This window comes from Tauraco erythrolophus, chromosome 15 (genome assembly GCF_009769465.1).
Source record: "Tauraco erythrolophus isolate bTauEry1 chromosome 15, bTauEry1.pri, whole genome shotgun sequence".
NCBI classification, from domain to species: Eukaryota; Metazoa; Chordata; class Aves; order Musophagiformes; family Musophagidae; genus Tauraco; species Tauraco erythrolophus.
In genome coordinates this window covers 16,219,254-16,245,764 of record NC_141479.1, presented here as the reverse complement: position 1 = coordinate 16,245,764, position 26,511 = coordinate 16,219,254, and the positions used below count along the sequence as shown (strand labels likewise).

Below are 26,511 nucleotides of genomic sequence, written 5' to 3'. Positions count from 1 at the left end.
ATTTGTAGCACTTAAAAGGGAACAAAGTTTGACAATTTTTGCTCACAAACACTGAGTACAGAAGTAGGTTATCTCATTTCAAGGGATTAAGCTCTCTGTATTCTGGGTGCCCATTGTTTTCAAATGCAAGTAGATTCAAATCTACGAAATGTAGAGCAACCACATTTCTCACATCGTAGGATCACTTCATGTTATTTCCTAATACAACATAAAGGCAAAAATAATTGCAATAAAAAGCTTGGAATTTGGCCACATTCATTCTTGCTTCATTGTTCCTTTATCTCCTTGTAGTTTTGACTTCTTTCTGGTTTTGTGTAATCTTAGCTCCTTACATGCCCATAGTGCAAATGTGCAATGCAACCCAAACCGCATCAGCCATATGTATAATAAACATGAAAATCCCAATAGTCTTCACATTAACTACCCAATCTAACAAGCAGGATTAGACATTATATCAAATTTACCAAATTATATCAAATTTTCTTTGTCCTGGCTTACTTTTCTGTTATCTTCTACAAATGAACTTGAATGTTTCTACAAGGGTACTAGAAGTAATACTATATTGCATTTTCAAAGGCTGCACAGCCTCATTTGTTGTTGTACACTGCACAGAGAATTATTAACAATGAGCTGAGACCCACAATGTCATATGATCCAAATGCAAATCCTCAAGGACATTTATTTTCTCCAAATCAGTGGGTAACTGAGCCTTTAAACCACACACAAGCATTAGGACTCGTAAAAACAGTTAAATATTTGTGCCATAAAAATATTTATACTGCCAAATTTTGCTTGGATCTATGAATATGAAAACTAGTACGATAGTCTACAAAATGGAACTGTTGCATATTGAATTGCCAAATCCAAAACGCAGCTGTTCACACTAAAATGAAGCAAATTAAAACTACAAACCAACCCAGAAATGAGTAACATTAGTATCAGCCTCAAAATTAATACAAAGGTGGCCTTTCGAGTCACTCAGCATTAAAGAGGACATCCTTTTCAGTGTCATTTTTGCACTGGGCATAAGATTCCTAATATGCGTATCATAGTTGAAAGACAGTAAAAATAAACCTAGCCTAGAATAGCTTTGCTGCTCTGTCCCTAGCCATGAATGAAAGCAAGGGGAAACAAGTGTAGCGTTGGTTTTCCTTTTGAAGTCAGACGATCTCCTTTCAAGCTGAAGCAAGGTTAGGCAGTTACAGAAAATATGCAGTACATATTTCTCATGAAAAAACTCCAAAAACTCAGGTATCACGTTAAAAGGAGTTGAGTTTTTTTAAATACATAAAAAGGTCTTGCAAACAACTTCTGCAGACTGCGAGTCAGAATCTTTTGATCCTCAGTAAGAGCCAAACAGATTGCCCAATATTTGCACACAGTGCCCTGGCAGAAATATAAAGAATGGGAAGGGCATATCTCATAAAATCACCACCACACCTATTATCTACCACTCCAGAGTAACAAACAATTGATGTCCACTATAATCTCACATCAGAAATTGCTAAAAGTAAGATTATATTATACTATAATTACAGAAAAACAGGGAGCCAACCAAAAATGCGGATGTATCTCAACCAATACTGTCGAGAATTAACCAAAAGGCAGCAATTAACTCGTCTGTATTATAGAACATGTTTCTACTGTCAGGAATCATTTAGCTTGCCATACATACAGCTTCTGAGAAAAGATGGAATCCACTTCATGGAACCAATGAAAATTCCCTTTCTATTTAAAAGTAACATAAATTGAGTGTCACGGAAATATGTGCAAAAGATGTACTATTGGGAGGGGGAAAATCAAGGTAATCCTATTCCTCAAGTGCATTTTTAAACCTCAAAATATTGGGGAAAATACACACTAGTCCCTAGAGAAATCCGTGCCAAGAACCTCGTCTTAATTATTCAGCATAGCTTTCCTAATCTGTCAATTTACCTCCATACATTTATGAACTTTATTGCCATTATTAATATAGGTATTAATGTAATCCAAAGACATTAAGTCATCAGGGATTGGTGAGAAAAGCACAGACATTTGGGAACAGAATGAAAGCAGAAAGTCTCTAAATTAACATTCCCAACAACGCAAAAAGTGTATACTTTATTTTAGAATTAATACAACTTGGATGTGCTTTTGTTTTTTTGATTTTTCTTTTGCTTCCTAAAATAGCTAGTATACACAGGAAAACATCCTGATTAACTGATTAACAAATATAGACAGAGAACTCACATTACTGTACTTCTCTGAAAAAACTAAGAGCTTCAGTTTAGCAATGCCTACTTCAAGCTTTTATCAGCACTAATTTCAATGAAAAAATGATCGTAAAATTCAGAACAGAGGGAAAACAGACCTTAATTAAGCAGTGTTATCTCTTTCTATTATAATGAAAGCGAAGTTACAGTTATACTTTTACCAAGATTTTTCCCCACTTAATGAAGACATTATCCGTGAGTTTTCAAAGTCACTTTACAAAAGAGCATTCAAGAGACATTAAAGTCAGTTTAAACTAGAAAGTCTTTTTGAAGTCAATAAACAATAAAAAGAACAATGAGAAGACAGCCTTTGATCTCTTCTTACTCTAAAGTCTTTAATTTCTGTTTTAATCTACTAGCTGCATTAAGTCTCGTTTTCAAATATTTTTCATCTGCAATGTACAGTAAGCTTGCCTTGATTTTTTTATTCATATATATTCTTCCTGTATTAATGTACACTTCTCATTACCAAGGATGGGTGTCACCTGGAAGTTCTCCCACCGAAATAAACAGAAAAAAGTTTTCAAATTATTTTTCATTCTGTTCTCTTTCAAAATTTCTTTAAAAAGAAAGAAAAAAGTAAAAGGAAAAAGAAGATAGCATCTTCAGCTTTGAAATTTGTGAGAAGATCAAAGACTATAATGCACATAGATTTTTCAAAGGATAAATTATTAACAACATGGGCGAACACATACTGGTCAATAACATGGTCAAAGAATGGTAAGTTAAGAGCATCTCTCTACAGCCAATTACAGTTAATCTGACTTTATTGTTTGCAAGAAATTCCAAGTTATTCGCTAGATTTTTAATACAGCTTTTAAAAACCCTTTTTAGCAAAGCTGTGAATTGTGACAAGCTCTTGACCAGGTTCAGCAGCTTGGCATTTTAACATTTCTTAACTTCTGTTTATCCTTTCCTCAGCAGCACGGGCCACGGAAATTACAAAATTGCAACACATGAAAGCGTGCAGAAAGTCTAAAGGCAGAGGCAGCCCCTAGTTCCCATTGCGCCACCGACTTCTACCCCAGCTAGGAGGGGTAAAAGCTCTCTCCATACCTGTTGACGCACATATAAGCCTGCTGAATTTCTTCGGTATAAGTAAGTGTATCGTTCTGGTATTTGCACACCTGGGACATGGGATCATCCATAGGGTAAGACAGAAAGGAGACCCAAATCCTCCCTTGCAGACCCAGATCACTGTAGCAGCCTGCCAACTCACTCTTTATATGTGTCAGAGAATTTCAAAACGAGATAAAACATGATATGGACAGTATGGTGAAAGCTGGGCTGAGCAGACACAGTGACCGGACAGCCATTTCCCCACCACAGCACTGTTCTTCCCTCGTGCTTCCAAAGATGCCTTTCCAGATGTGAGGGACAGATGAAAGCCATATCTGTCAGAGAATCAAACTTCCCCTTCCTCTGCTCTGCACAGTTAACCTAGAAACCTGATAAGAAATTCAGTGCTACTATTGCCTCAGTTTCCATTATTTCACAGATCGGCCTTTAACTTGAACACACAGTGTTGCAGGATAAAGGTGAGTCCTCAGCCTTTCCTCATCTAGATGAAAATGCCACTGCTTTTTTGATATCTCATCATCCATTCTGTCTCCAAACCATTTCTTTCACAATTTTCCCAATGGAAGCATTCTCCACCTCCATTTGTTTCTGAAGTTCTCAATTTTTGCTGATTATTTTTATAAAGAACAGGTCTAGAAGTATTTATTTCAGAGAAGGCATTGAATATCTGACAAATGTGAGATCTGAGTCGTTCATTTCTACAGTGGGCTATAAATGGGAAGGCCAAACCATTGGGCTCTGAATTTTGCCGATATAAGATTTTTATTATTTTTCATAAAGTATATTTCCTTTTGATTCAAATAAAACTAAATTCTATGGGACAGATCTTCTCTAAGAAAGAAAACAACCATGTGGAAATTTAAGCAATGTCTTTTTCTTACATCAAGTTAAGCAAAAAGACTAAAATTTTCACTTTGCTCATGGCAGATATACTTAATAAAAAGAATCAGACTGAGAGCACTTTACTACGTTCAGACTAGCCTTTTATTGATTTGGATGTGCTATGAACCACATTATCTAATCTACAATAAGCCATTTACCAAGTGCAATGATCTATGGGCTAAAAGGCTTAGATTTTTAGTTCCATTGTAGACTTTTTGATGAAATGGTAGATCAGCAGAGAATAATAAGATTGTGAGGGACAGAAGTGTCAATATTAGGAAATTAGAAAGTTTGGCTTACTGTTTTAAATCCTCTTTCTGTTCATTTAAAAGCCCAATATCTCTTTTTCTAGACTAATTGCGTCTGTATATTTAACAGAGGTCCCAGATGACATCCCACAAAGTGTCAAGTTCACAGAGGTTCAAGGGCTCACCCAACTGAAAATATTTTTATTTTTCAAAACCAAAATCACCCATTTGAGCACATGTGCTGCAATTATATGAGGATACCGTTATCACGACATTGTCTTCTTGCTATTGCTGTTTGACATGACCCAAGTTTCATCTGCTGCATAGGAGATTTTAGCAGTTTCCCTTAAAAGAGATTTGATGCACTTTGCAACTTTTCTTTACCTACATGCACAAAGCCTGGAACATGAGGCGGAGATCCCAATTAGGCTTGTGACTTACACATAAACAAATTTGGACTAATGCTCCCACAATCTCCTCTCTGATTGTCTCCCCTCTAATTGTCAGCTCTGAAGACTTTTGAACATGGGAATTATCCAGCTGCCACCAGGAAATGTCATAGAAATCTCAAGACAGTTCATTTGTTTACTGTTCCATGCTAATCTAGGAAAGAACCACACATACAAGATCTGCTTCCTTTTTTTTTTTTCAATATTGCTCTTTGATTGAAATAGGCAATACTGAACTTCCTGACAATGTATACCGTAACTTCCTTCTCAAATTATCAAGCAATGCACACAAAGATAACTTCTTCCTGACAATGGTTGGTTTTGGCTAACTTGGACTCAGAGGTCTGTGAAAACCTAACATTGCAAAACAGATTTGCAACACCCTGAGTATCATGGAAATAACATCTCATGTTACCAAAGACAACCAGAACAAAAATTCAGTGGCCTTCAGTAGACAGAAATAAAATCCACTACTTAGTGCTAATTAAGTGAAAACCAAAGCATATTTATGAGATTATTTTATCTATAGTTCTATGGCAAATTTTACTGAATCATTTCTGAGTAAGACTGACAGCTTACATGCCGAAGCAAATGTACTGAAGACATTAATGTCACTTTAAAGCAACTCAAGTGTTGATGTTCTTGTATTTTCGTTGTACTGCTACTATTAGGATGCATTGCCTCATTTTTTGAAAACGGAAAAAGGAAGTGTAACTAGTTCAGGCTACCATGTAACTTTACAACAACTGACACTAACTATAATATACGCCAGTTTGTATTAAGATGTTATTGCACCTTTCCAGTTCTAATCGCCAATTATGACTCTATTAGTCCTACTTGGCAGTTCATCTGCTCCTGCATCAGCTAAGGGGGACTTGGAGACGGACCTCTGATCTTCATGTTTCCGCTTCAGTGAGTGCTCGGCACAGCGGCTGTCATCTTGAGACACTGAGGAGGTAAGGCATTGCCTTTTCTAAGATAACTACACCTGACCTTACAACAATTTACTAAGGAAATACCTGCCTAATGGCAGCGTGAGTGCAGTTTCTTTTACACTCACAACGGCACTGCAAATTAGAGACAACAGGATAAATCTATGACCAGCTCACTAGACACTTCATTAAATCACTGTTCCCTTGCCTTGTAGAGCACTAATAGAATCACAGCCCTCGTTAGCTACTGAATAAAAGATCAATCACATTCTTTGAGAGCTCTTGCTACCAGCTTCCAGAGGAAACAAGGAAAAAAAAGACATATTTAGGATCATCAGTAAGATTCTGAATGGCCTCACTGCAAGTTGGTTAAATTACCTTTTCCACAACTGACTCCGACTGTAATACTCTGAGGAACTTGTTAAGTCTGCTTTCAAAAGCTGCTATCTAATATATGACTACCAGGCCCTGGTCAAAAGTTCATAATGTGCATATGTAAAAAGGTACTAAATTGCCTGAGGGCTAAAACCAGAGGAGTTTAATTGCAGCAAAATGCTGAAAATGGTCTGTTGAGGGTCTTTCTATTGGGATACTGCTGGCAGTAGCTGATTGAAGTACAGCATATAAAAGCCTTACAACAATATTTCCTTAAATGCAGCTGAAACTGCTAGCACTTGCTAGTGCATATATGGTGTGCCAAGAGGAAAAAAAAAATAACCTTCTCTAAAACAAACAAAGATTTAAGGATTGATATAATTCATAATTCAAAATGTGTGGATAAAAGGAAGAATTAAACAACAGTGAATATCTGTCAGTGTAAGTCATGTTGTAGGTTCTACATGTCGTTATGGTGGGAAATGTAAGTACATATGTAAACATATTTAATTGGCACCCATTAAGATTCGCTGCAATGAAAACTGGAAAACAGCTTCCATCTATCTACTTGTGACCACACTTGGAAATTTTGGAAACGGTCACCCATGAGACTGAAGATTCCTATACGTAGCCTGAAATCCAAGGACTTATTTGTAGTCATTTGAGAATCACTCCTCCAGTTATTTACATAAAAAAAGAAAGAAAAAAAAGACAGGAAGGAAAAAAGAAAACCTTTTTCTCTACAACCATTCAAAACATACTTTTTTCTATTGAAAAAGAAAATCCCAACAATATAAATGTTTAGGAAAAATGGTCACCATCTAAAAACTAGGAAAAAACAGAAAATTCTTCACTTAATTCCATTACATTTGATTATCTCAAACAAAAGTATTATTTTATCTAAACAGAAACTGTGAACATATTAACTTTGAACAGTGAACACAAGCAGAATATCTTTCCTTTTGTGTGAGCATTTATGAACACGTTGCCTGAGAATTTGGATCTTGACCGTAAATAGTCATCTGAAAACAATAACAAGCAACCATTTTCAAATTTTGCTCTTTTTGTAGAAAACTCGGTGATCTACTTCTCAATGTATTTTTTTAATTATCTTGGCCAGAACATATATTTACATATATTTAAAGGGGCTATGGTAAAACATTTCTCAACTTTTTTATTTATTTTATTTTTACCTTTTCAAAACCACATGGAATGGAATATTATCCAACTTGCTATAGATACTAATTTGAAGTTTTAAGTTAAACTTCATTGCTCCTCTGCCAGTTTTTCTTTAGCTCAAACAGCGCTTGATGTGGAAGTTAAGGCATGTACTGTGCAGGAAATGACATTAGGTCAGTGTAACAGTCCCTTCATAGAGACTGCAGAAGGAATTTTTTACAAGCAATTATTTTTCCCAGTCAAGTGTCTGTTGGAGGCTACAAACTGCAACAACGAATGAATCAAAGTTAAAGCCTTCCTGAAAGAAGAACATAATTCTGCTCTAAGGCTAAGGCCTGAAAAGGTACAGAAAAAAAATACAAATGCAGGCAAAAGGGGAAAAGTCATCAATGCTCAGTACTAGCTGTAAGATTTTTCAAAGGGAAACATTCACCTATGTATGGATGATCTGTTGCCACCACTGTCTAGATTGACAAGGCAAAAATATTACCTACAGCACATATTTTGTTCATCTACAGCATGAGTAGTCTTTGGGTATGTCATGGCTGAGAAAATTATCTACAGCTTTGCATAAAGGTTTCAGTTTAAATATCTATTAAAATATCTCATCTAATGTTCTGAAAGACAACAAGAAAAGGGCTAGGCAATTTTTTTATTTGTACTTGAACGAATATAATATAGGAGATAAATCAACCTTTAGCCAATCATTACCTGGTAAAGCGGGAAGCAAGCACACTGACTTTGCCATTTTCAGTTGGCATCAGTTAAGATACAGCAAAAAAAACAGTCTTGGACAGAACTCATAGAAGAGGTAATAGGAACATGGTCAAAAGCATGAGAATCAGGGAAGAGTTCAAATCAGTTCCAGAGACCACTTCACATACCAATATTCTGCAGTAGCTTTACAGACTGTCTCCGTGGGAAAACCATATCTTGTCTTCTGATACAGCAATTATCAACCAAGTCTTGTTTTACAACATAAAAAACACCCAGGTCACTAGAAAGTCTCAGAAGTAAATTCATCTTGGTGGATAACAAAGAAAATTGGTAATTCATTTACCTCACCTCAACGATTGATTCAGAGAAGTTTGAAAAAGCATGGTTCTAACACTGACAGCATTTACTGTAACAAATAAACTTTGTGGAAATGACAAACCAACAGCATCTGACAACAAATGAAGAATATGGAACAAGCTTTCATTCGCTTACTCTTGACATTCAGTGCTGACACTTATGCAGTCAGGAAGTCATTCAAATTGGCTTAAAACATAGGCTTGGGAAGAATTCACAAAAATCTCCCAAAACAGAGAGGGACAACAGACTACAAATATTTCAGTATATGTAATGTTTAAAGCAAACAGACTGACTACATTGCAGGTCTCTAAGTCTCTGTGTCAGGTCTGGACAAGCCTATCTTTCCAGCTTCTGAGCACTACAATATAATCAATTAATGGATGTATCTGCCAGCAGAAGGGAACAAGGAATGGAAGCAGAAGAGCTAAAGTTTTTATTTTGATGACAGTGAACAGGAATGACCACATAATTTGGCCCAGCCACATTTCATTAACAATTATAAACATTATTTTAGAGGAATAGATTAGCAATTAGATTGCATTTACAGGAATCTTCGCTGTGGACAGTGACAAAGTTTTCTGATGAGTCTGCTGTCCCTTCCTAACAACAGAAAAAGCATTGAGCTGTGCGTTCAGCTTTGCAGGCCTTCAGTATACACGCACAGTATTTGATTTTCCAAGACAAGCAATGGTCTGGATTGCACTCTGAAGATCATAATTGGCCTTAGCTGAAGGCCATTTAAAATGCCACATTACTGTCTATTGAATAAGCATACATGTAATGCAATAATGATGCATTTCACCTCATCACAAAAAAGCCAGATATTGTTTCAACAAAAAAAATATTTTATATGAAAACATTTCCTTTAGAAACATAAAGCCAATGGAAGACAAAAATATTATATCACAAGGGGAATTTCCAGCTTTGTTGATACCTTCTGCTATAATTCCTTTAAAAGTTGGAAATTCACACACATTTCTCATCAAAAGAATGGAAGAGCTCAACCCATAATTTCTTTTCACAAATACAAAGCCACTGCTTTTGATGCAAAAGCTGAGAGAGAAACTCACTTTATACATACTCGTTCAGCAAATGGAATCAGCGTAGCTCTAAGACCATTCAGCTCAGGGTAATACCTTGTTTCTTGGCAGAACTACTTAACTCATTTCCAGTTTACTCACAATATCTTGACAGAAAACAAAATAAATGTGCTTCCCAGACAAAGTTTACTTTAATGTCATTAAATATACAGAAAATAATGACAAGTTTTTACATTTATGCCATCAGATTACTAGCAGAATGCGTGCCCAGACCACAAGAGGAAATACGGAAGGAATTTTCAGACGGCCAACCATTCCAAGACCCTGCCTACTCTGCAGTGGAAAGCAGTTTCTCCAGCACTAGGGCAGGGAGCATCAGGACACCCCAGTATCCCTTTGTAGATGGTGTCTCTGCTGCTTAATTAACACTGTTAGATCAGCAGCACTATTTGGGATAGGATGAACTATTCAATACGAGCAGACAATCAGATTCTAAATGACACTGTTACAAAGTCATTATCATAAAAAATTGCCAAGACAGTTGTTTTATTTGAAGTGCTAAATTAGTTTTCTTGTACTGGTAGTATTCATCATAATGTAAGTTTGACATTTCAGGACAACATTTTAATAGTAATGCTGTTCAGTGGAAAGCAATAGCGTTTCCAATTTTCTAGCAAAATGAAAAAACCCTTATCACATTCATTAATAGATTACAGTGACAGACAAGGTAACCCTAAGAAAAATACCTACATTCAAGAGTGTTGAATTTAAGTGAAAATTTTAATCCTAGTATTTCCAAGTATTCTTATGCTCTAACTCGCAAACTTGAAATGTTCTTCAATGTATTTTGCATAATGGTGGGTATAGCATTCAAACAGAAACCAGCAACAATGTGCCAGTTCAGCACAAGGATTTTCCATCTCTTCCTTTCATATAGTTTGGTACTCAACACTTGAATAAATACTTTCATAATCAGTGAGGCATCTCGCCAGCCACTTGTATATGTACAATCATCTATTAGACACAAAAGAAAGTAGCAACGTGTGATCAAACATTAAAAATAAGCTCACAGTAAGTTTCAACTCCAATGTCTGGTTAACATTCTTCTGAATTAATAGCGATATCCATCTTAAATGCATTAAAGTTGAAAGTACCACCCACAGAAGCATGACATGTATGAGAACTCCATTTTTGTGAATGTCAGCTTTTAAGACAGTACTACTACAGGAGATGGAAAGCCACAGCGCTAGCGAATCAATCCTGCATATTTGGGACAAGTAGATCTTGTTTTTCAAGACAAACAATTCTCTACATATCTCAAAAATTACTTTACTTTTATATAAGATGCATCATCCAACATTGCTATCTTTACCTCATTTCAGTGTGATGCTCTTGCAATTAACAAAATTCCTCAAATACCTTCCACAGATTTTTTTGGCATGCACAGAAGACTGTGCTATATCCATAGTGATATTTAATAACTGCAAAAACATGTTGTCACTAAAATAATGGATAAAATTTGACTATGATGTTTATATTTACTGTCATCTTCCTTGCTAAAAAAGGATTGAGGCTACTACTTTAACAACTTCCTAGAAACAGCAAAATAAAGAGATTGGAAAATCCAAACAACTCAAGCATTCTCAGTCTCAAAGGAAACTTTAAAAGCTAAGTAAATTCAGAAATTCTCTGATTACAAATCCTCCTCTGATCTAATAAGTACTGCATCATTTGCTGTGCATTTTTACACCAAGCTAAGCACGATAAGTTCAGTATTATGCTCACTCTCCCCCCTGGAGAGAACGAGTACATTGTGCCACTTCCTCACAAGTAAATCATACAAACTCAGGCCATATAACACATAACAAAACATGGAACCATTTTAATATTTCCATTAGCACAGGGATTCAAGCAAGTTCTTTCTTGCTAAAGCTTCCTCCTCTAGTCTTAAATTTAATTCTTGAATCAGGCAAACATTTAAAATAACTCTTCAAGACATTACCTTCAAGGTATTTAACATACAATCCTACATTTGTGCTTTCTTCCTTTTTTGAGAAAGGTGAGAAACCACGGAACTAAGGACTAAGACAGTAGGTTAAGAAAAGGAAGAGGAGAGGTAGAAGGGCACATCATTTCACACACTGGCAATAAAACCTACATAATATTAAGGACAACTTTTTGGTTTCATTAATTTTTCTGGAACATATCTTCCCTCTTCCTTCCCTTTCTTTAGAAACACACTCACTCTTACCTAGAAAGAAGGTGCAGGAACAGAAAAAAAAAATAGGACTACAGTAGAAAGAAGTTCAGGATTTGAACAGCATCTAACTCTAGCTTTTTCAATAACTCTCAGAGAGTAATATACAATGGAAGCTACTGAACTACAAAACACTAGTGAATATCCAGTGGAAAAACTAAACGCACTCTCTAAGACAGTCTCATCAACCACAGACCTATTTCCCTCCACATGGGAATCTAGCCAATGCTCCAAGATGGCCAAGGAACATCCTGTAGTTTGAGTCTTCCCTTCAGAAAAAAGAAAATCACCACACTCACATCTGTAACACCAAAAAAAACCACCCCACAACCAGCAAACCCAACCCAGTCAGTTCCCTCGCATTTTCCTCAGGAGAAAAAAAGATACCAATACATATACAGTAAACTTTGGAATAAAGAACTGACAAGAACTAGAAGCACTATTAGTATCACAGTGGGACACCTCCCCAAAGCCTATAAACATGAATGCTCTATACATACATGTACACTTTCAATAGCTTTCCTGGAAGGAAGTTTTTAGGAATATTAATTCAGTTAGGCAGTTATCATGTCCAGGGAATGCCAACATGATGATGAATGACATGTCACATGCAAAAAACAAACAGATGAATCATTTTTTTTAGGAAAACAGACTCTTATTGTGTTCACCTACCCAGGAATATCAAATATATTAAAAACTCAAGTATATTTTTCGTTTATATTATATATAGAGAGAGATAGGTACATACACATACATATATATGTAAAAATAGTGAGAATACAGAAAAAACATTATGTAGTACTCTGCATTTGATGTACTATATTATTTTTGGACATTGCAAATATACTTTTTCAATGACTTTGCTTTAAAATAAGGGACTTTCCAGCTAAGATTACTTGGACACTCTTACTGTTTACTCTTCCATCTTTTTTGTAAAGTCAGAAGAGACTTCTCTGAGAACTTCAAATAAATAAGATATCCAGCTGCACAAACACTATACATTCTGTTAGATTACTTTGGCTTCCTAAGGAATATTTGACTTTCTCTGAATGTAAATGATTAAAGAGAACCCATCATATGAAACTGATTGGTGAACTGTTTAAAGTGGTATGGCACCTCTTCAAAGATGATATAGAGAAATGAAAAGACCATGTTATGATAGAGCATCTCAGATATCCAAGCAGTTCTTGAAAGACGTTAATGTAACTAAGCACTGCAGCCCCCAATTAAAAAAAAAAAAGTATTTAAATGATGGTTCCATAAAATAGGATCTGCACTGCATTCTTTTAAAAACAATTTAGTATTTCATCTATTTTAAATACGGCCAATAAAAGCTTGGGGTTTCCTGAACATCTGTCTGTTCATAAATAGCAACTTCAAAAAAAATTAAGGAAAGATAAACCATGTTCTAGAATCCACAAAATTTATATTGCTCTGTGAGTTATGCTCACAAAATGACACAGGCTAACAATGCTCAATTATGTAATTTCATTATCTTTACCATTTACTTTTCAAATTTGGGCATAGGATTTTAACTTCTAGAGGTCAAAGAAACATAAACTAAACTTTGTCCAAAACCCTTGTTTTTGCTGACCTTTACATGTGGGGATCAGCAGTTCTATTTCCCAAAGAGCTACCTAGAAGGCTTAGTATGAAGAGGTATGTATGTGCCTATAAAAGACAAGGAAGAATGAACCACAAGGAAATAAAAGATGCACTATTGCCTAATTGCCACGTCAAGCGACATAGACAAGAAGGCCTCAGTTCAAACTTTAGTGATACAGGAGGAGTCTGAATTTGGTTCTTTCTCATTTAAGAAATAAACAGCAGATTTACATTTCTTAAAAAATCATAGACGAAAATGATTCAGTTCTTGGACCCTAAACTCAGTAAGAAACTGGATTTAAGAGAAGATGATTGACCAAGTGAAAAGCATATTAATGAAGCACTATTATTTCTTGCAGGCTTTTGTTCATAATCCACCCATCCCTCCATCATGAAGGTCTTCTCACAGCTTCTAAAATATGGCAGACAGTAACAGTTGGAAGTTGAACTCAGATTTTACATTTTACATCTTAACACACATGGGATTTGGGGTTTTTTTTGCAATTTATGTCACTCATAGCACCATAATTTCAATAGCTGAAAATATCTGGTTCAATTGAAGTGTCTGGTATAATTTGTATTTGGCTGTGCTTAATTTACGTGCTAGCTGTACAGCAGAGTAGCTACAACTCTGTCCAAAAAGTTACAAATCACTAATTAAAAAGAGGTTTTTGGGACTACTTTTCAATAAAAAGTTATTAGAAACTCACTGCTAGCTAAAACCTCGAGTTTTATTGCTGTGAATGTTTGAGACTATCTTTCTAGAATGCCAGTAACGGATCATTAGATCGTTATAAATGAACTACAGGGCATTGACTCTGCTTTTGATTATAGTTATCCCATTCATAAAAACGTTATCTCTATTACTCTTTGTTATTAAAGAAAATTAATAATCCTGTGATTTATGTGCTAGCTGCTAAGTAAGGAGGACTAGATCCTACTGTGTTATTTACACCAAACTGTCTAAGTGACCTTGCTCAGGCACACAAATGAGACACTGTGGGGTCACAAGCAGTGAGTCACCCCACCTGCAGGAACTGTAACTGGAGGGCCCTGGGGTGCAGCGAGGAGCACCCAGAGCGCTCTGCAACGAAGCAAAAGGCAATGGAGGACGTTGGGGCACACCTGCATTTGGTCTGCAGCAATGCACAGTCATTTCAGCCAGCAATTTTTACTGCTGGCTAGGCTACAAAGTCATCAAGGATGACCCTTATTAGGCAAAAAGTACAGAATTATTTCTACGAAAAGCTCTTTTGTTTATCGGAACCTCTTAAAATTATCAAGATAACAACATACTACGATAATTTGACGACTGTGTAAGAGTGGGCAAAGCAAGGCCAGTAGCAAAGGTAAGAATTACTACCTTAGTTTGGAGATACATTAAGAAGACCTAGGTGGGCACGTATCATAAAACTATTTCAGACCATAGCTGCCATTTTCCTAAGTTAACAGCCACATGTTTGCATTAGCACCAAATAAATGCATGGAAAAAAGAAGCAATGTGCTTCACTTTTAAAAAAGATCTTCAAGACATTTAGGTTCATTTGCCTGTTTGTACAGGAAATCACTGAATTTTAACCTAGATTATTCCCAGCAAAAGTTACTATTGATAGCTAAAGATAGAAAAAGGATATGAACATGCACATTTACTTCTTGGTTTATACAACTCAAGTATGTAATATATTCAGAAAAGTTCCTCACTGTGTATTTTCCCTTTCATTCTCTTTCCCAATCTATTATTTTTAACAAAGCTGTATGATAAATGCTTTGCTATTTTCTTAGCAATGCTTGTCAAAAAAATATTAGATTTACATAAACTACCCAATAAATCGTGTGTGTGTGTGGCCACAAAACAAGAAGCATCATAAATTTGCCCATAACTGGAGTTTTAACATTATATCTATGTGGCAAAGTAGCATACGCCCACTTTTGAGAGAGAAGTGCATCTTTCTAATCAGTCAGGAGAAGGAAGGGAGGCCAAAAGGTTGCACATATAAATCCAGATTATTATCTAGTGCTGCTATTAGCTATTTTCTTCCCTGACAAACAGAATAAAAACATGAAAATAATTTTTCACAGAGCACTGTGAAAATACTAAGGAGAATCCCTTCTTTCCCCACAAACTTAAACTTTTCATCCTACTTCCACATCTCTTTGTAATACTTGACATTGAAAAAAAAAAAAAGAATACCTGTACAGCAATATGCAAAATAAATGTAAACATAGAAAGAAAAAAAAAACCCTCAGAACCTCAGAATTTCAGGCATTTTGAAAATACTGAATGCCACTACCTAAGCACCTGAAAAAAATCTTTTTTTTACTCTTCAAACTCACAGTTCTAAATTTTAGTCATCTTTTGCCCATGGAAAATCGATACCTTACTTGTTTTCAGTTATTACAGTAGATAATCAATTTTTGCAGCAAATAAAACAAATGATGATGTTTTGGCTTGAGAAAGATCTCAAGAACACTACCACAAAAATGAGGCAAATTCCTAATAGTGAGTATAGTAATGACATAAAAAAAACAAAGGTAAAGGGACAAAAAAAAAGAGGCTAAATGTCCTGTTCAGCTGTTTCTGTCAGACTGCAACATCTTGCCTGTCACCTGAGCACCTCAACACTCATCATACAACAGAAATTTCCTTCCTTATGGTTTCTCAAACACATTCTGAGCAGATCAATGCTGCGTAACACCTCAGAGACACCATGGCACTTCAGCTGCAGTTTAGCTCTGCAAGTGATGGTGAGGAAAAGAGAAGGAACAAAAATAAGGAAGAAACAGAAACTCGAAATCTTCTTTAGAGGATTGCAAAGGAACACAGGAAAAAAAGTACAATGAAGGAAAGTCTGATATGTATCATACCAGAGTGCAAATATAGAAAGGATTTACTTTTAAAACCTTTCATCCAATACCCTGCCATTATTCAATAATAAGTTCTGTTTCTAGACAGTGTAACAATCTGAATCAAGAAATGAAAGTAACTGAATGCAAGACTGACTTTCTCCAAGATGCAAAAAGAGATATTCTGTTCTATGCCGTTAACTACCTATGAGGCCAATTTTTTCACATTTCAGGCAGGAGACAATAAGTTAGCAGACAAGGTTGGATGCGAGGTTGCACAAAAGACTGGCATTTGTAGGCAACTCAGACCTGTATGCAGACATTCCACAAGGTGCATATAATGCTTTCTAATCCAAGAAAGCTTTTTCAGGCTGAAAAGTAGGGAATTTCAATTTCAAATTCTAATTTAATTACATGTAATATAAAACATTATGGACCAAATGTTTCCCTGCCTTGCAGCCTACATACTTGGCAGGGCATTCTCAAATTCTGCAAGGATCTAGGGGAAGAGGAAGAAATTCCTTACCTCCTCCACAAAACTATAAGACTCAACAGATCTGCTCCACAAACAGCTATGGGGGTGTGCTGGAGACAGCAAATTCCATGGCTGTTGCTCCCCCCAAGCACCGCTCTGCACCCTGGGACCCCGAGCTGTTCTGTCTGGCACATGGATAGGTTTTCATAAAGACTTCTTCCATTCCTGTGGTGTAGGTTATGGGAGTGGGATTTAATTTGCCCTCCTATTTCATGCTACATTAATTTTAGCAGGAAGTTAAAATATGTATCAGTTAAATATAAGTTTGAGAATAAACTAGCTTATATTACATTTTATTATGAGATAGAACACAGAAATTCTAAGTGCATACAAGAATTTTTGCACCATCCTTCCAAAATGATTAACAACTACTTTGAAGGTATTTCTTTACCATCCTATTACAACCAATCAAAATATTCTTCCACATATGTCTTCTTTCCTTTTACTCAATTCAGTCAATTTTAAATAAAAGTGTTCTATAAGCAGGCATACGCAATCAGCGTTCAACAAAATAACTGTCCTTCCATGTTACTAGAGGTACAGTCCACAAATCTGTGTGTTAAAACAGAGCAGTTGCTTAGCATCGCTTTACTATTTACATTTTAGGCATTAATCTGTAAAACAGGAGAATTGCATGTGATTTATACACTCTCTACAACAACTGCTAATATCCAGTAGATAGTTAGTCTCCTTTCATTCTCCCTTCCTCTTTCACCTCCTGCTGAAAACTCAATTTCAGAAAAGAAACTGCCATTTTGATCAAATCTAAACTGTGACACTCTTTTGAAAAAGAACTGCCTGTTGCTTTTCAAGAAACCCCAGAGCATTTTCAGGAACATCTTGAGGATGAAACAGAGGTCAAATTCTACTCTGAAATATGCACATACCCACGCTGCCCTTGACTGCTCTTGGAGTTGAACGTGCACAGCTGAGGGCAGAATTTGGCCTGAACTGTGAATTTTGTAATGGAAGCCAACATCAACTCAACATAGCCCACACAGAGCTTTGGACGGCAAAAAAATGTTTACTTAAGGAGGGAATACTACTCCCAGCTCTAAGGGTTATTCCAGATTCTTTAGCAAATAACAGGGGAGAAAGAGAGGAGATGATGAGACTGCAGGGCCTCTTTCGGGCTTCTATCAAAAGCAAACGAATGTGATCATTAGGTAGAAGCAAGTCACTCCAACAGATGCAGAATCATTTCTTGCCAGAACAGCATTTCTGAGTTGACGTTAAGCGTGAGCGCAAATCATCACACAAAATTTAAATTTAGACACTTCCAACTTATGGCAAAAGGGAAACCAGTGAAGCAGTTGTAGGCACAGGGGTTTCCTCCTGCCCAGCTGAGCATCACAATATATGCCAACCGCCTAAAGCACTCCTGGAACAATAGCAGAATGACAAGAATTCATTGGTTTACGTAAAACTAAGACATGCAGAAGACTTTGAGGGCCTTAAAAATATTCCTTATAATTCTCAATAGTAAATACTTCAAATACAAAATCCAATCCTGAAAAGCTACTATCTTTGGGGAAGGAGGGAGAAATCAAAGAGCTGTTCAAGTATCAGTCTCTTACACAGTGAAAAATTAAGGGCAGAATGGTCTTACTGCAGCTAACTGGCTGTTGAAAGGTGACAGGTTGAGCTCTTCTAGTTGCAATTTATATCTCAGCAATGGAACCAATGTTTTATTCCCAGCTATTACAAGGGGGTAACACATCTGCTAAAACTCTAGCACAATGGCTGGCTTTGCACTGCAACAGGAAATGTAACCCAATATTCTCAGAACTTCTACAAACCCCAGCCATTTCTTAATGTAAAAGGATTTGAAAATTCAGTTCACTGAAACATCTGTTAAGCTCTTGCTACTCTAACACATGATATTCTTTCTGCTCTGTTGCCTGCCAACAAAAATATTTGGTTCTATGTAAGACTATCACAAGTGTGTGATAATGGCACTCTGCTTCTAATTTTATGTGCCATTGTACACTCACAAAATCACCTGGGGGTAACACGAGATAACATATCCAATGTAAGCTTGAAACTTACAATAAATGTATTTAATTTTAATCTTGTATGTAAATAGTAACAAATCAGATGAGTTCTCAATGACTAGTCTTAATTTAAAACAAAAGAAACCACTTAGTCAAACTGTTCTTGAGTCAGCTTTCAAGGAGAGAAAAGGAGAGAGAGAAAGAGACAGAAGGAGTAAAAGATAGTGAAAAAGCATGGAAGAGAGAGGTAGAAAGACAAAAAAGTTTGACAAAAGGCCCAAGGAAGTCAAACCCTAAAGTCTTAGATCAAACCAGCTAAGCATATGCACGGCCTACGCAGTTACTGTCAGAGTTTCTCTTCCAATCTGTTATTTACAGTGGCCACTTGTTTCAATTTACATTTAATTATAGTATAAGCTTTTCCAATTTACTGAGTAACTATGTAGCGGTAAGTAAAAGAGAGGCCCTTTGAACATTACTGGAGCTACAGTTACTACAATAATAAAATGGTAATTTATTTGCAACTATTGCTTTCTACAAAAAAAAAATACTACTTCTCCATTTCTGTCCAGCAAACCCTTGTAGATTTTAGAACCTGAAAAGAGGTGGGTGGGAAAAAAGGAATAGTCTTTCAGTTTCCAGTGCTCTACTTAACAAAAGTACTTCCTGTGTACCTATAACCATCCGTGATTTAAATACTGTATTATGTTTCAAAAGCTGACCAGACAACTCTCTGTGATTCAACAGAAGAGTTCGCTATAAGCAGCACAAACATACCATAATTATTATGCTACAGTAGCTCATAAAACAGGTTTGGAAAATGTGAAGTTGCATTTCTTCTTGCAGTAAGGTATGAGCATTTACAGAAGCAACTAAAATTATGCCTCTAAAAGCCTCACACTTGAAAGACAGACAAATTCTACCTAATCATATTTGTTCTTTTAGGAAAACCAGATTCTAAGCCACCTGCAAACCTGTTCTTTAAGCAGAAACCTAAAACAGCCTAACTTCATAAAGTGTCTTAATTACTGAAATTAAGTCACTGTGGTCACAGCAAGTAACAGCAAACAGGTAATAAGTGTTGTATTTGAGTACTGATCCTCAGTGCTTCAGGGAATCAGCTAAAACTGAAGAGCTACCAGTAGTGTTTCCTAAGCTAAACTCTGTCAAGCTGAATGTGCCACGTGCCACGTGCTAGAGGCTGCATGACCTCTCCCCAAAACAGCAATTCACAGTATGCATAACATGCTGTTCTGAAGAATATACTACATCCTCATCAACCAAAGTGGAGCTGTTCAACATTCAAGAACTGAACAGCTACATTAATAAAATATATTTCAGATACACAATCTATATTTCTTCATTGTTGGAAACAAAACACAATAATTACTAAAGTGTTATGATTTCTAGAAAGTAAACTTTAAATCAATAATTTTATAAGTACCACAGAAAATTATAACAACGAAGTCAAAGACATGAAGACTAATATCTCCGTAGCAACTTGCAGCCAGGACAGAACACAAGAATTATACTATTCCGGAAAAAACAGTAGGGAAACAAATGTATTTTCTAATTTTCTCCTGCATCTAGCTTCAAAGTTTCCAAAAGAGCCGAAATTATAAGTGTTACTCTGAGCTATCCACCACTCTCAGAACATCTAGTAAGTCTCTCTTTGTGAAATACAAATGAAAGATGTAATTATTTTTTATTAACAGCTTTTACTACAATAATATGAAAAGGCCTCAGTTTGAATCAGGTATGTGCAGATGCAGTCCATCTGTGTGTGTGTGTGTGCAGAGATAGATAGATAGATAGATAGATAGATAGATAGATAGATAGATAGATAGATAGATAGATAGATAGATGGATGGATGGATGCACATATGTGCATGTATCTATCTATACAGACTCCAGGAGTCTCTACAGTTCAGAACATAGCAAAGAGCTTTAAACTGGCTCCAGAAGGACTAGGCTCTTCACGTACCACAGTGCTGCAGCAGTTAAAGCTACTGCCTCGGAGATCAAAACTGGTACAGGCATATCTGCACGGCACCTTGCCCGAACTGATAAACCTTACCTCTCTCCACACAACCTTGACACGGATCTCTCCACTCCAGTTACGGACCCAGCCCAGTTGCAACTACTTTAAATGCTGCTGCATCATGCTGCATTGTGCAATGCAGACATCCTTCAAAACACGGGAACGTACTGTTCACAACCTTGGGACTGCAGCTTTAAGCTCTACGATATATGCCCGGTATTCTGGCCAAAACACTCATCTAAACTTTGGGGTGAGCTGCCACAGAAATCCTGTGAGGAAGCCCACAAAAATATCCTCAACAAAGTCTATTCCAGGTTGGTGACAGCACAATCCCTAAAAAAGGAGAAGCAGCAGATCATTTGCTCCCTACAGATCTTACAACAGAAAAACTCTTACACTGATGTTGAGAATTTCAGCTTGGCTTGTTTGCACACCCGGAAGGGGCACTTGTCTAGTTTTACTTGCAATCAAAACATTGATAAGGTTCAGGGCAACTTAACAATTCATGTCAGAATACAAGTTATAAAACTGATGCATACTCTCAACCCAGATCCTCCATCGTAACACTGAAATAACCTCCCTGCAATGCCTACAAACACCGAAGGGCTTGCCAAAGTGATTGAGCAGCGACTAGAGTGCACTATTATTCAGTGCAGATATTTTTTTGCACTATACTTTGTATTCTCTTTTATGCACCACATATAAATAAATCGATACTATAAAAAAATATATCAATTGTTTTAGAGAATTCAAAATGAACTTCGGTGTTTTATTTTGTTCCTTACGGCATGAGATTATCTAAGCAACAAAGACAAAAGATTCCTTTGTGAAAATATGTCAGAGCAAATAAAGCCAACAATTCATAAAAGTTCCACAGACTGGATCCTTTTCACAGGACATTGATAATATTCACTTATCCATTCTCAGGAGAACTTCAAGAATTGGTTTTATAAACTATCCCTAGCACAGCAGAGACATGGTTTTAAGGGTCCTGGTCAAAAAACATGCTGTTGAAAGATATTATTACTTGTCCCAAGGTGCCAGAATGCTCACTTACCAATCTCATGGTCATAAATAGGTTTTCCATGTACAGGCTGCAAACTGCAGGCAGAGGTTAAAGGTAAGAAGATTCTCCTGATTGACACATTGTCAGTGCACCACATCAGAGTGTGGTTTTGCTCCACAGGTCTTACTGAAAAACCAGTATTGTTCATTTTTGGACATGTAAGCAGAGTTTTAAACACTGTAAGATGTGTTTTCCACTTTCATTAACCCATTATAAATTAAGATTAATTTCATTATCTCAATGATAATGAAACGTACCAGCAAATCTTTTTCTGCAGCTATACATACAAGTTCCACCACTGATTTGCTCAGCTACTACAGGTTATGGGGGAGATTAAGCTACTTAAGGATGGAACCCTCTGCCTCAACAATTTCTTCTCTGCCCTTTTTCAAATAAAACCAGTTAATTTGGTCTGTATCACCAGCTCAAGGAGACAGTAAGTTACATTACATCACAACCACTCATCAGTTGTGAAGTCTTCTGACTGGTCTGAGTTTGAACAAATCGCCATGGCTAGATGAGTTCATTTTCATTTCTCTGATTTGTAGCTGCAAACATTCAAGGGAGATTCCCTCTCCCTGCTCCCATTTCGGGAACACCCTTCTTTGCCAGTGAATAAGGGATGAGAAACAGCCAATAAGGTTAAAGGAAGCAAGTTCTCAATGAAGTAAAAATCATCCTCCACCTAAAAAAGACTTTGGACACCTTATAAATAACCTGGGTCAGAGATTCAAGGGGTAAGAGCAACCCCTCCAAGCACTGTAGACACTGAAAATTCTTACATAATAAAGCCTCATAACGTTGCCTATGAAAGAACTGCACAGCCTTTCATCATGTCATGGTCCCAGTCCAAAGTCCAATGGAGACAAAGGGAAAACACCTATTGCCTTCAGCGCTTTATAAGAATCAAGAAAATTGTTGGTTGTCTTTTTTTTTTTTTAAATATGAATGAAGGTGCTTTTACCACTGAAAGCACTTTCCCTCAGCCATTAATAATGTCTGTAGTATCTTTTCTAACTAGGGCATCTGTTTACATAAAAAAACGCAGTCAAGCATATTCCACTGAAAAAACAAAGCAATTTTTCTGATTTTTTACGTATACTGATCACAGAAATAACTCTAAACTATCCCACACCTAAGATGTACAACTACCTTAAACACAGTGAAAATCATATATTCAAACAAGGAACATCTAACAAACACTCCATCTCACAAGGTACCTCTAGTGAAGACTGACAAAGTTAATCTAAAATGGTTGAAGAATCCTCTTCCAGAGTGCTCACTATCTTGGCACAATGTCTGTCATTAAAATCAGCATCATAGTTCTAAAAGGCAATAGGTCAAACCATATACATACATCTGGATTTTTATAACTTTACTCTCCTGATTTGAAAAACGAAGGTGGGTAAAATGCTGTAATTCATTCACTTACCATGGACTTGGTGAAAGGACGAGCCAAGGTAAACAGCAGAGTATACACCCACCAGTTACGGTGAATGGAGGAGTAAATCATATTTCCAGGATGGACTGAATTAGATGTCACCCCGTGGGGAGAAAGGCGTCGGTTCAGCTCATTGGAGAACAGAATATTGCAAAGCTTGGAACGATTGTAGGCCAACATAGCCCAATACTCCTTCTTAGGTGAAGAAAGCAGGCTGAAGTCAAGTTTTCCAGAGGAGTCTTTAATTTCGGTGAATCTGAAAAACAGTAAATATGCCTTAGATACCCCAGAGTTAATTTCACTCTCATTAAGAACAACATAAAATGTAGACAACAGAGTAGAAATTGGCCAGAACCAACATAAAACAACAGCTTATTTAGCAGCTGAAAGCATCTACTGGAAATTGCCTGAGACCCAAGGAATAGTCCCATATAATATGGCAGTAAAATTACAGAATAATTAGAAGAAGCAAATGATAAATCAAAACAAGTTTTAAAAGGCTTTAATGATTTAAAGGCATCATATATAACTTAAGAATCATTTTATTTTAAACCAAAACAAAAGATTTTGCCATAGATCCACAAAAACACAATTAACTGGGAGGAAATAATGTAGGATAAAATAACTCTGCATTAGAAGCAGAGAAAACCAGCATCTTTTCATTTCCCCTTCTTCCCCTGATTATTCCATCCAGTGTTCACATACCGCACACTTTCATTTAAGTGTTCAAGTAACTATGGATGAGTCTCACTGCCTCTTAGACTCTTTTTTAGATTAAAAATTGATGAATATAAAGGGGTTATAACCTTGGTAACTTGCCATCAATAGTCTTATATGTTTAAAAGATAAATGTAAACAAAGCCAAAATGAGTTCTGGCAGAGTATAATGTTTTTAAGTATACCCATGGCATGGCTGAACACAAATCAAAGTAACTAGTTGATGTTTTTTAATTGGGTCTGACAGAGTCATTAAACACCAGCTGTTTGTTTCTTTCTTTTTTTTTTTTTAATAACAAAGTACTGAATGTTCTAAAGACATTTAGATGAAGAAAAGGAAGTTTCCATATAGCATTTCCCCCCCCAGTTCTTACAATTTGATTATCAATTTAGTGGTATATCTTAATATTGGAAAATAATACTACATTTCGTTACAGATCTATGTTTCATGCAGAAGAGCCACTGAAAATAAAAAGGAATTAGCAAGCTCTTTTTCATACTCAGTCTTCAGAATCAGCTGGGGAGAACAAGGATAAACATAATTATAGTACACACTAGAAAAATGTTTTAAAATATCTTTACTAATTTTGCATTTCATGCCCAGAAATGAAGAGATCAGCTGGAATTTCTACATTCATTCTGTGAGCAGAATTATAATACACACAGAGAAAAGCAACTACAGTATTTGAACTCAAGAGGAATCCAGGATGTTCTGTATCTTGCAGAATTAGCCCTTCAATTTCAACAACAAAATTTCTCTTTCATAATTTTTGGTTAGATAAAAAACATTTCTGAAATTAACAGGACTATTCTGGGAGGAATTTCCTATATTCATTCCTCAAGCAATCATTTATGACACCAAAAATAATCTATAAATAAAATACTCTGTGTATACTGTGTAATGGAAACCCGGTGGCATATTTTGGGTCCAGTACTGCAAGTGTGCTTATGTGAGTCAATCCTACTTATGTTGGCAATCTCATTGAATTCAGTAGGATAAGGACTGTACAATCAAATTAACAACACTGAAATAACGACAGAAGGAAAGTCAACCTACTTATTATTCTGATTTTAATATGATGTGCTTAAAGTACCCAAAAGCTTAATTTAAACAGAATTCATTTGTGCTGAATCCAAAGAAGTAACTAAAAATGAATGAAGAACCAGAGAGGCAAATAAATATTTTGCCTTGGAGCAGTCTAGTGTAATATTTTCTGCAAACATGGGACTTTATTTTTCCCCTAACAGGGGGTCTTGACTCCAGCGAAAAGATCCAGCCAAGGTTTATGGAAGTAATTAGATACCAACACTTTTGTTTTACAACATAGTTTAAGGCTCAGAGTTCTCAAGTAGGTCAGAAAGTACTACTACCCAGTAATACCTAATGTCTAAACTAACTCCTTACATCAACTTCTTGCCATTAAACAGACTGGGAGGGAAAGCACAGTTATTAACAATCATCAGTTTAAGTGTTAAGATACACCATAGTACATGAATTGGACCCCTTAGAAAAAGAGAAAATTACTAGTTCTGTTTATTATTTTACTCAAACACAGAATGTTACTTATTTTTTTTATGGGCTTCTATAAACCTTGGCTGATTTTACTGAGTTGGTCATGAGTACTTTAAAAAATGTTTTCAAAAACCCAGATAAAGATGTCCAGAGATGTGAGCTCTAGATACACATAGCACTTAATACAGGGAAAAACAAAGATGTCATTTAAAATACTATCGGAGATATAAACTTACAAAGGGGAACAAGCAGCTGACAATTCAACATAATCTCCCATTAAATAACAGCTCATTTATACGTATCCCGTTGTGCCCTCCACATCTGGCAAGTGATTGGAGTTGGCAGATTTATTTCTAGAGCTATCTTGCCTGCCCCGCAGTAGCCTCCCTCACTCCTAACAGGACTCCGCTACTTGCTTTCACAAACCTGGTGTGATTTGCAAAGATAAGGATGTCCAGATTTTGTTACCACCTAATTACTAGACATTTCATGTCTTTTAACACCAGGGAGGATTATTACTGGCATTTTCTATTGCTTCCTTTCATTTCAGCCATCATAAATTTAAAATGGTAAAAGTAAATCTAGCTGCAGTGTGTCATTTATACCATAAGCCCCTGTGTTTGGAAGTGATAAAGGTTTCAGCCTGACCCTTGGCTGGTCTCTCTCTACCAGGTCCCTGGGGTTACATTTTATGGAAACATGATTAAAAAAATAAGCTTCATTCTAGGTCACTAAAACATTTCAGAAATATGAAGGCAGGGAAAAAAAAAAAAAAGCACTCACACATTCTTCCATTTGGTTTGCTAGAGCTACACACCATCAAAAGTGACATAGAAATCAACAGTAATGTTTAAAGCTGGACATTATAGGTCTAATCCTGCAGTCCCTGAACTAAATCAGAAGGTAGTAAGTAGTTTGTGCCCACTAAAATCCAGAATTGGGGCACGCACTTTGCACAAGGAACTTTATTTAAATCAAATCCCAGTT

The 26,511-nt window shown here is 36.3% G+C and overlaps 1 protein-coding gene across 2 annotated transcripts in view; it reads right to left on the bottom strand.

Moving 5' to 3' along the window:
* Positions 1 to 26,511, bottom strand: part of WWOX (WW domain containing oxidoreductase) — a 528,024-nt gene that overhangs the window by 372,680 nt on the left and 128,833 nt on the right. For both annotated transcript variants that reach the window (XM_086620786.1, XM_086620787.1), the window contains exon 8: positions 23,286 to 23,550. In XM_086620786.1, coding sequence (XP_086476912.1) covers positions 23,286 to 23,550 — 265 coding nt within the window. The remainder of the gene's footprint in view (positions 1 to 23,285; positions 23,551 to 26,511) is intronic.